This window comes from Chiloscyllium punctatum, chromosome 1 (genome assembly GCF_047496795.1).
Source record: "Chiloscyllium punctatum isolate Juve2018m chromosome 1, sChiPun1.3, whole genome shotgun sequence".
Classification (NCBI taxonomy): Eukaryota; Metazoa; Chordata; class Chondrichthyes; order Orectolobiformes; family Hemiscylliidae; genus Chiloscyllium; species Chiloscyllium punctatum.
The window spans coordinates 41,844,867-41,856,890 of NC_092739.1; the positions used below are offsets into that span (position 1 = coordinate 41,844,867).

General features: G+C 40.3%; 1 protein-coding gene across 1 annotated transcript in view; it reads right to left on the bottom strand.

Moving 5' to 3' along the window:
• Nucleotides 1-217: 217 nt before the first annotated feature.
• The window catches only part of LOC140482907 (sodium-dependent organic anion transporter-like), a 58,552-nt gene continuing 46,745 nt past the window's right edge, over nucleotides 218-12,024 (bottom strand). Inside the window, exons 5-6 of the mRNA XM_072580648.1 lie at nucleotides 4,164-4,321; nucleotides 218-372 (exon numbers count right to left, since the gene is read on the bottom strand). Coding sequence (XP_072436749.1) covers nucleotides 218-372; nucleotides 4,164-4,321 — 313 coding nt within the window. The remainder of the gene's footprint in view (nucleotides 373-4,163; nucleotides 4,322-12,024) is intronic.

The following is a 12,024-nucleotide window of genomic DNA, read 5'->3' on the forward strand; positions in this document are numbered from 1 at the left end:
AATGAATGTCTGAAGACCCATTTTTTAAATTAGATTGCAGAACAGATTTTAGGGAAAGTGTCCTGGTGTATATCATGGCAGCAACATTGTAAAAAATTAAGGTGGAAATCAGAATATATCAGCAATTATATAGTGCAGGAAACATAGCGGACAGATCAGGAGGAAATCTATTCATTCTGTATGATCTGTCGAGCTCTGAAGAGTTCAGGCCTGCTTGTTAAATTAATTCAGTCATTTCAGAAATGGTGCAGTCATTTGGTGCATTTTCCTCCCTCCTTTGGCTATTGTTAGTCTCCTCGCCTCTCCTTGTCGACTGGGTTGAATCCATTGGTTCAGCAGGACGTTTTTTCAATTTTTTATAAATCTGGTAAGCTGATTGTAACAAAAAGCAAACAATATATTGTAAGCAAAGACAACAACACATTACAAATAATTTTCAGTTGTCAGCTAAAGCACTTATCTATCAGCCTTTGCAAATTGGTACCGAGAAATCAAAGTACTCTTTGAAATCAAGAAGAAAATTACTATGAGCAGAACCAGCTGTTCCATCAGGTCCATTACAAAAATGTTACTGCCCTCAAAAGATTTTGAAAGGAAAAATTGGACAAAGGCCAGAAACCAAGCCTGGAAATTTCTACATGTGAATAACCCATGTCTGTTCATAGCAACACAAACGATATGCAAACTTCATGTTGTTTGAGAACTATAATGATAGTCAGGTGCAGCCCAGCGTCATATTTTTTATTCAGTTGCTGCTCACCTCCACAGGTTGACTTTGTTTGTGTGCAATGAGCAGTATGTGAGTTTATTCCTCTTAAAGGGGAGATGCATTTTGGTTGCAATCACTGCTGGAGCAGTTAAAAGGGAGCATGTGAACAGAAAGAGTGAAAATGCGGCAACAGACCAAATGGTATACCCTTCAGTTCTCCTCATTCAGCACTGGAGGTTTTGGTGCTGGAGGTTCACAGAAGGAGAGAGGTCCTCAATCCTTAGAAGAGCACAAAGATCTCCAGTCAAACATTCCAAAGGGCAGTAGGAGCAGATAGTCATCATCATCAATGCCAGTCATCTAGTTTTGAGAATCTGGATTAGTGTCATAAAAAGTTCATTGATCTCATATGAGTGATAAAGGTTAGCAAACTTATTTTTACATGCTGTACCCTTACCAATGAATTACTTACATAGAAAACAAAGTATTTAGGATCAGGAGAAGGCCATTCAGTCCCTCAATCCTGTTCTGTCATTTAATGAGATCATGGTTAAACTGTGGCTTAACTCCATACACCTTCTGATCCTAATGGTCAGACTATGCACCACAGTCTAGAGTCCCCATTCCGTGGAAATAGTTTATCTTTATCTACCCTGTCTTTTCCTGTTAATAACTTGTAGACTTCAATCAGATCACCCTACAACCTTCCAAATTCTAGAGAAAACAAGCCTAATTTGTATAATCTCTCCTCATAATTTAACCGTAACATTCTTGTAAATCTATGTTGTACTCTCTCCAAGGTCAATATATCCATCCTAAGGTATGGTGCCCAGATCTGCTCACAGTATCCCCAGTGGGGTTTAACCAAGATTTTGTATAACTTCTGCATTCTTGTACTGCAGTCCTCTGGATATAAACACCAGCATTGCATTAGTGTTATTGATTATTTATTTCAACTGTTCATGGCACTTTAAAGATCTGTGCACCTGAATCTTCAAATCTCTTTGGCAAGCATTGTGTACAAGTTCATTCCAACTAGAAAATACCTTGACCTATTGTCTTTTGGTAACCTGACACTTGCTTACATATCATTCTATCTGTTTTGCCCAATCACCTAGTCTATCAATATCTCTTTCTAATTTTACGCTCTCACTTACACTGACTACAGTGCCACCTAATTTTGTGTCATCAATAAATTTGGATATATGACTTTCTGTGCCATTACCCAAATTGTTCATAAATAATCCTTATAGAGCTGCTCCAATCACTACCCTCTCATCACTTACCCATCAACCATCTCTATTAAACATAACCCACACCCAAAACCCATTGTTTCAGCTCACCATCATCTGTCTAGCTTTGCTGCAAGCCTCACACTTCCAGTTTTCCACACACCTCACTATTCAATTGTGCCTGGAACATCAACCAAACATGATGTGGCACAATTCCTGACATGCTGGCTATTCTCCTGGAGGGCAAGATTACCCATAATCCAAGGCAGCAGAGGTTACGGATAGTATTGGAGTAAAGAATGAGATAGCAATAATATTGCCAAGAACAGTCAAAAGTCTGAGGCTTGAGAAGTATATCAGCAAGAATGACAAAGACTTTAAAAAAGAAAGAGAACACATGACTATGAGGAAAGCTAACAATAGGTTTTAAAATAGATTACAATAGCTTCTACAGGTATGGAAAAAGTGCGGAAAATAGCAAAAATAAACATGGGTTCTTTGAGGTTGAGACAAGACCAATTATAATGGGTAATAAGGAAATGGCAGAGGATGAAAATAAGTATTTTCTGTCAAAATAAAATACAGCAAGTGCTGGAAATCTTAAACAAAACACAAAATTCTGGAGAAACGCAGTAGGTTTGGCAGCACCTGTGGAGAGAGAAACAGGAAATATTTTGTGTTCAGTGTGACACTTCAGTATTTGTGACTGTTTTCACAGCTGAACACACAAGTAAATGGTTGGAGTATGATGTGGGAAAGAATAAGATCATTCCTTATGGACGAAGAATACAGAAACTAAGCATTGATATTTATCTGGATTTGGGTGTCCTTGTCCAAGAAACAGAAGGCAATTAGAATGGTGACTTGTTCACTATTTTTCTATGGGTATTATGGGACAAATGTAGGGATACTTTGCCACAACTGAACAGGGCTTTAGCAAGACATTGCTTGGAGTACTATATACTGTTTTGGTCCTTTCAATCTAAATTATTAATATCCAGTTATAAACAACTCTTACTTGGGTATCTTTTGAACCAGTCAAGTTTCATCTCTTAAAGTTTAAGTATTTGTGTGAAAAAACTGCCAAAGAGGTTTCTGTTTCATCAGAGTTTGGAGGAAGATGTCCACTCTATCCGGTACACAATTTATTGTCCTCAGCCAATTTTGTATGTTTATATAAATTGTTTAAATGTGAGCATAGGAGGTATAGTTAGTAAGATGCAGATGACAATAAAATTCAAGGTGTAATGGACAGCAAAGAAGGTTACCTCGGAATACAAGATGGGCCAATGGTCCAAGGAGTGGCAGCTGGAGTTTAATTTAAATAAATGTGAGGTGCTGACTTTAGAAAGGCAAATCAGAGCAGGACTTATACACTTACTGGTAAGGTCCTGGGGAGTGTCGCTGAACAAAGAGACCTTGGAGTGCAGATACATAGTTCCTTGAAAGAAGAGTCGCAGGTAGATAGGATAGTGACAAAGGCATTTGATATGCTTGGTTAGTACACTGAGTATAAGAGTTGGGAGGTCATGTTGCAGTTGTGCAGGACATTGGTTAGGTCATTATGGGAATATTGTGTGCAATTCTGCTCTCCCTCTTATAGGAAGGATGTTGTAAAACATGAAAGGGCTCAGAAAAGATTTACAAGGATGTTGCCAGGGTTGGAGGGTTTGAGCTATAGGGACAAGCTAAATGGACTAGATCTATTTTTCCTGGAGAATTGGAGGCTGAGGGGTAACCTTATAGAGGTTTATAAAATCATGAGGGGCATAGTTAGGATAAATAGACAAGATCTTTTCCCTGGGATGGGGAGCCCCAAACTAGAGGGCATAGGTTGAAGGTGAGAGGAGAAAGATTTAAAAGCGAGCAAAGGTCAATTTAAGATGGTGGTACGTGTATGGAATGAGCTGCCAGGGGAAGTGGTGGAGGCTGGTTCAATTACAACATTTAAAAGACATCTGGATGGGTGTATGGATAGGAAGGGTTTAGAGAGAAATGGGTCAAATGTTGGCAAATGGGACTAAATTAATGTAGGATATCTGGTCGGCATGGACAAGTTGGACCGAAGGGTCTGTTTCCGTACAGTATATCTCTATGACTCTCTAACTTCTTGCACCCCTCCTTACAGAAATAATATTTCTTTTGATCAGGAAATGTAATAGCGTCCATACAAGTAGACACAGTGCAGAACATTTTACAGCCTTGTCTTTCATTTCACTTACCTGTTACAAATAATAATCCATGCAAGACTTGAAAGCAAATATAAATGAAAGGGTATGCAAACATAGAGGTGCGTTCATCTGGTTTGAAGGATATTGTTAGGATTGTTGTACATAGGTGCCCATTTTGTGCTCCTGTTTCTAATGCTATTGTTCGACAACTGTAAGAGAAAAACAATAAGATTAGAATAATGAGTGTTGAGAAGTCAAGAACTGGAAAGAAACATCATTTATTGTTGAACACCAAAGCAGAGCCTGTACACATGGTGTATGTAATCTAGTCTCAGCCCGGGACAGACATCCCTCAGTCTGCGTTATCCTTTTCTTTTCCTTTTCTCTTCTTCTACCCAGAGATATTATCACACACAAATGAGCGACTTTCCCACCACCAAAATCACAGCGACATTTAACATTTTTTTTAACTACTATCCACCACCTGTAAAAACACCGGGCTGTGTTTTGTTTCTTTTTATTAACTTATTTTTCTAATCAATCTGTTCTGAGATGTCATTGCACACCTCTAAAAGAAGTGAGACCTGAACCCAAGACTTCCGGTTCTGGGATAGGGACACTACCACAGTACCACAAGCAGACAAAAGGCTCAGGTGATGTGTTCAAGCTGGGCAGGCCATTGCCTGTTACTGGGAGATGTCATATTCAATGAGCTCCACAGACAGATTAATTACTGTCGGTGTTATCATGGATTGAATATGTGATTAAGCTATCTTCAGCATGAAACAGCAATTCATGCCTGCCAGCATGTTTACCAAATAACTGATAACAGTTAATATGCATCTAAGTATTATATTTATTATCCTCAAATTATATATAAATTGTACACCCGTAAACTAAGTTCCATGTCAAATATTCTTAATAATTTATAACACTTTAAAATCGAAGGCTGGTCAAGCAACAACGCGTCATAGTCATCTCAAAGAATCATGTGTTACTGACAACACCCTAGACACTTCCATCACAACCCCTGAAGATGTCCTGACCCACTGATAGAACAGACCAACTTGGAAAAATCATTTAGAATAACAAGGGCAACACAACTGCTGACCAAACTGCCCTTGTCTTGAAAGGTATATCTGCTAGGCCACGCTAATGGCAGATGGTGAGAGAACCAACATAATGGATAATCTACTTGATCTCAGCCACACTAATCCACTTGTCATGGATCCATATGTATTGATAGGAGTGATCACAGAATACTTCTAATGGTGACAAGGTCCCATTTTCACACTGAGGACATGCTCCTTCATGTTGTGTGGCACTATCACTGTGCTAAATGAGATAGACCCGATACTAAACGAGTATTTTGCATCAGTGTTTACTGTGGCAAAGGACATGGAAGATGTAGAATGTGTGAAATAGTTGGTGACAGCTTGAAAAATGTCCACATTACAGAGGAGGAGGTGTTGGATGTCTTGAAAAGTCGATGAATCCCCAAGACCTGATCAGGTGTACCGAGAACTCTGGGGGAAGCTAGGGAAGTGATAGCTGGGTCCTTTGCTGAGTAATTTGTATCATCAATAGTCACAGGTGAGATGCCAGAAGACTGGAGGATGGCTAACATGGTGCCACTGTTTAAGAAGAGTGGTAAGGAAAAGTCAGGAAACTATAGATCAGTGAACCTGACCTCAGTGGTGGGCAAATTGTTGAAAGGAATCCTGAGAGAGAGTATTTACATATATTGGGAAAGGCAAGGACTGATTGAGGATAGTCAACATGGCTTTTTGTGTGGGAAAACGTGTCTCACTAACTTGACTGAGTTTTTTGAAGAACGACAAAGAGGATTGATGAGTGCAGAGCAGTGGACATGATCTATATGGACTTCAGTAAGACAGTTGACAAGGTTCCCCATGGGAGACTGATTAGCAAGGTCAGATCTCATGGAATACAGGGCAAAATAGCCAGTTGGATACAGAACTGGCTTGAAAGTAAAAGACTGATGATGGAGTGTTGCCTTTCAGACAGGAGGCCTGTGACAAGTGGTGTGGCACATGGATCGGTGCTGGGTCCACTACTTTTTGCCATTTATATAATTTGGATGTGACAAAATGCGGTATAGTTAGTAATTTTGCAGATGACACCAAAATTGGAGGTGCAGTGGACAGGAAAAAGGTTACCTCAGAGTACAACAGGATCTTGACCTGACGGGGCCAATGGGCTGAGGAGTGGCAAATGGAGTAAAAACAATAACTGCAGATGCTGGAAAGCAAATATTGGATTAGTGGTGCTGAAAGAGCACAGCAGTTCAGGCAGCATCCAAAGAGCAGTGAAATCGACGTTTCAGGCAGGTAAATGCGAGGTGTTGCATTTTGGGAAAGCAAATCTTAGCAGGACTTATACACTTAATGGTAAGGTCTTAGGGAGTGTTGCTGAACAAAGAGACCTTGGAGTTCAGGTTTATTGTTCCTTGAAAGTGGAGTGTCAGATAGGATAGTGAAGGAGGTGTTTGTTATGTTTTCCTTTATTGAACAGAGCATTGAGTAGAGGAGTTGGGAGGTCATGTTGTGGCTCGACAGGACATTGGGTTAGACCACTTTTGGAATATTGTGTGCAATTCTGGTCTCCTTCCTATTGGAAGGATGTTGGCAAACTTGAACAGATTCATAAAAAATTTAAAAGGATGTTGCCAGGATTGGAGGATTTGAGCTATAAGGAGAGGCTGAATAGACTGGGAGTGTTTCTCCTGGAGCGTCGGAGGCTGAGGGGTGACCTTATAGATGTTTATAAAATCTTGAGGGGCATGGATAGGTTAAATAGACAAGGTCTTTTCCCTGGGGTGGGGAGTCCAGAAGTAGAGGGCATAGGTTTAGGGTGAGAGGGGAAAAATTTAAAAAGGACCTAAGGACTGACTTTTTCATGCAGAGGGTGGAGCGTGTATGGAATGAGTTGCCAGAGGAAGTGGTGGAGGCTGGCACAATTACAGCATTTAAAAGGCATTTGGATGGGTATATCAATAGGAAGGGTTTAGAGGGATATGGGCCGGGTGCTGGCAGGTGGGACTAGATTGGGTTGGGATATCTGGTCGGCATGGATCGGTTGGACCGAAGGGTCTGTTTCCATGCTGTACATCTCTATGACTTTATGACTCTGAGGACCAAACTGCTCAAAATTGGACATCCATAAGATGCTTTAGACCATCAGCAGCCGTAGAATTGTACTCAACCACAATCTGAAACCCCTTGGTCAGGCATATCCCACACTCTTTCATTCCCATCAAGCTGGGAGAGCAACCCTGGTTCACTGAGGAGTGCAGGACAACAGCAGGTAGAAGCAGCATGTGACATAATCAAAGTGATTAGTAAATCAATGGATCAAATTAAAGTGCAGCAGTGTTACTACATTCAGTTACGAATGGCAGTGGATGCATAAACAACCAATTGGACGGGGGTGTGAAACATTCTCAATGATGGGGGAGCCCAGCATTTCAGTGCAAAAAGACAAGATTGCAGTGTTTTCAAGTGTCTTCAGTCCAGTGGATGATCTATCTCAGCCCCGTCTGAAGTCCATATCTTTAGGGAGGCCAGACTTCAGCCAATTTAATTATTACTGCACAATGTTTGGAAATGGCTGTGTGTATTGTATACAAGGCAGGTTATAGACTCTGACATCATCCCTGCTTTACTCCTTCAAACTTTAATCAGGCTCTTCTTCAAGCTGTTCCAGTCCAGCTGTAACATTGTCATCTCCCCAACAATGTGAAAAACAGCCAAGGTATGTCCTGTCCACAGAAACACAGGACAGATCCAACCCAGTCAATCACCACCCTGTCAGTTTACTGTCAGTCATCAATAACATGATCAAAGGTGCCATCAACAGAACTATGAAGTGGTACTTATGTAGTAACAATGATGCTCTGTTTATGTTCTGCCCAAATAACAATGGCACAGACCACACATGGACAAAAGAGTTAAAGTCAAGTGACATGGGAAGATGACTGTTCTTAGTATTGAGATAGTATTTGACTGAGTGTGGCATCAAGGAACCCTAGCAAGTTTATAGAAATCAGAGGAAAGTCTATCACTGGTTGAAGCCATACTGGCACCTTATGGTTGGTGGAGGCTTATTTTCTCAATACCAGGACATCACTGCAGCAGTTCTCAGTTTAGTATCCTAGGCCAAACCTTAGCTTCTTCATTGATTATTCCCATCCAACATAAGGTCAGAAGTAGGTATAGTGGGTGACTTACCAGATGACCGCTAAAGGCACCTGTTGGTGAATTCTCCTGGGATATCTTCCTGCACTCCGTATAGATACAGGGTTGATCTCCAGCTTGATGGTGCTGGTAGAGTGGGAGATCTGCTGAGCCATGAGGTTACAGACTGTGGTTGAATCTACCACTACTGATGACCCACATTGCCTCATGGCTGCCCAGTTTTAAGTCGAAAGATCAATTCAAACGTTATCCCATTCAGCACTGTGGCAGTGCTGCACATCACAATGGAAAGTGTCCTCACTTTTAATATGGACTTCAGTTCCATTAGGACTGTACAGTGGTCACTCCTACTAATAATATAATGGATGGATGGATCTGCTCATAGGGTTTTTCCCTCTTGTTGTCACCTGTAGTCCCATCCTAGCAGCAATTGTTTTAATAACTTGACTAGCTCAGTGGTGGTACCAAATTACTCTTGGTGATGGGCATTAGAGTCCTCCACCCAGAATACATTTGTGCTTTTGCCATCCTAAGTGAAAATTAATTTTCAACATGGAGGATAGCTGATGATTCAATAGCTGAGAAGGGGTGACGGTAGGTGAAGTGATACCAAGAGACTATGAGGACTCTGAGGGAAATTCATTCTCACTTTACACCATTTTGCTGTTACTTTGGTTGGATCTTTCCTGCCAACTAGATAGAACACCTACAAGGATGGTGTAGCAGCGGCTGGGACATTATCTATAATGTATGATTCTGTGAATATGTCAAAGTCTCCAAACAACATTGCAGGAACAACAGGATTGGGTTTGTTTTTTTTTAATAGATATTTTTATTAGAAATTTAACATTTTTACAAGTTTACAAAAATAAACAAAACTCTCAAATACAAACATTGATGTGCAATTAAATCAAATATACAATAGCCAAAATTTAACAAAAGAAAAAATACCGAAAAAGAAAAAAAAACAAAATTCAACTGTCTACTAATCTAACCTACAACTAACCAGAGTGTATATTTAAGTCTCTTACATGCTCGGAATGTGTTAACATCAAATGTAATAAAACCCATATTCATGTGGGATTCCTCTCCTAAGGGGCTCCAGACCAGCCAGGTTCGTAATCCCAATTAAATAAAAGCCCTTGTTAGGATAGCCGAAATATCTGTATTTATGTAATTCAAGAAGGGCTGCCATATTTCATAAAATAATTTGGTCTTTCGGTGCACCATATTTGTAAGGAAGTCAAGGGGAATACATTCCATAATTAATCTGTGCCAATTTGAAAGTCCAGGGGGGCCCTCAGCCACCCAGTTTACCAAAATATTTTTCCTTGCACAGAAAGAGAGAATAGAAAATAGTCTCTTCCCGTACATGTCCAGGGAGGGAAAGTTCGAAAAACCCAAAAGGAGAGATACAGGGTCCACTTTAATTTCCGTTCCTAAAATTTCTGTCAGGGTACTTGCTACTTTAGTCCAATATCTACGGATCTTATGACAGGTCCATAGACAATGTACAAGAGTGCCCATCTCTATTTTACATTTGGGACACATTGGAGATGCTCCTGCCTTAAATTTTGCCAATCGAACCGGTGCTATATGGGCCCTATTAAGTATCTTCAGTTGGATAGCCTGGGTTCTGTTACAGATAGTAATTCTTCTAGCATTTTCCCAAATATCATTCCATGTTTCTATAGAGATTTCTAGTCCCAAATCCTGATCCCATGTTTTAAGCAGATTATCCTTATCTCCCGATACTTCATCATGTAGTAAATGATAAATAGTACTGACGGAAGATACCCCCACTGGTCATAGGACACTACATTCTCTATCTGATTTATAAAGACTATCTAATAACGTAGTCTTCTTCTGTATATAATCTCGAATTTGGAAGTATTGAAAGAGGTCTCCATTAGGTAATCCGAATTTCTGACGCAGCCGTTCAAAAGACATCAGGACCCCATCTTTAAATAGGTCCCCTAAACATGAGATACCCCTGGATCTCCAGAGTTTAAAAGTGGCAACTGTAAACCCCGGTTGGAATCCCCGGTGCATAGGGGGATGTTTTATGTGAATTACCCTCATTTTGCCGCATTATATTCCAAGCCTTAATTGTGTTTAGAATTATAGGGTTTTTACAGTGATCTGTAATGATTTTCCTCTTGTCTGAAAATAAAAGGTTAATAAGTGGGTATTTTACTTGAGAGACCTCGATATCCAACCAGATTGATTGTGGATCAGACAAGACCCAATCAGCTATGTAACTTAATAGGGAACTTAACTGATATTTCCTAAAATGTGGGAAGTCCAATTCTCCCCTTGTCAGTGGAAGCTGTAGCTTCTTCATCTTAATGAGGGGCCGTCTATGATTCCAGATAAAGGAACCCAACCAGCCATATAATTTATGTAGAGCCATCCTCGGCAGCATCACCGGAAGCATTCTCATAGGGTATAGGAGACGGGCAGGATATTCATTTTAATTAGTGCTATTCTACCCAACCAGGAAATTGGAAGGTCTCCCCATCGCTGGAGGTCCTGCCTTATCCTTTCCAGTAAATGCACAAAATTAGCCTTCTACAACTGACCAAATACTGGGGTAATAAAAATACCTAAATATAAGAAGCCCTCCAGGGTCCAACGAAAGGGAAAAAGGGATCCGTCTACTATGTGGGGTATCATAGCAAGGCCACCCACTGGCATAGCCTCCGATTTTGAGAAATTAATTTTATAGCCTGAGAATGCGCTAAATGTATTAATAACTTGGATTAGGAGAGGTACGGACATCAGAGGATTACTGAGGAATAGAAGAACATCATCTGCATACAGGGTAATTTTATGTTTACCTGTACCAATCCTCGGGGCCGTTATATTAGGATCAGCCCGTAAACCTTCTGCTAGTGGTTCATTTATTAGCATAAATAACAATGGCGAAAGAGGACATCCCTGACGGCAGCCCCTACCCACACTGAAGCTATCCGAACCTAATCCATTGGTAACCACAACTGCTTTGGGATCACTATACAATGTTGAGACCCATTTGGTAAACACCTGTCCAACGCCAAACCTTTGTGTAAAATGTGTAAAACAAATATGACCATTCAACCCTATTGAATGCCTTTTCCGCATCTACTACTCCTGGTATCTTTCCCTGATGACAGGCTTGAATCATATTCAAAACCCTTCTAATATTATTGGATGATCTATGGCCCTTAATAAACCCCGTCTGATCCTCCTTTATAATATGTGGCAGTACTCTTTCTAGTCTCAATGCTAACGTTTTAGAAAGGATTTTAAAATCTACATTTAGCAGGGATATTGGTCTATATGACGTACAATCTTCTAGATCCTTTCCTTTTTTAAGGATAAGAGAGATATTTGCCTCTTTCAGCGAAGGCGGGAGTCAGCCCTGACTATATGAGTAGTTATACATGTCCATAAGTGGACCAGCCAATATTTCTGTAAATTCTTTATAGAATTCAGCTTGAAAACCATCTGGGCCAGGTGCCTTACCGCTCTGAAGTTGCCTAATTGCATCAAGTATTTCTTGGACTGTTAGAGGAGCATTTAGGACTGATACCTGTTCCGGAGTTAGGCCCGGAAAGGTCAAATTTTTAAAAAATGACTGCATCCTCCTAGTCCTATCTTCACAATCCTGCTATTTATATAACTCAGAATAAAATTCTCTAAAGATCGCATTA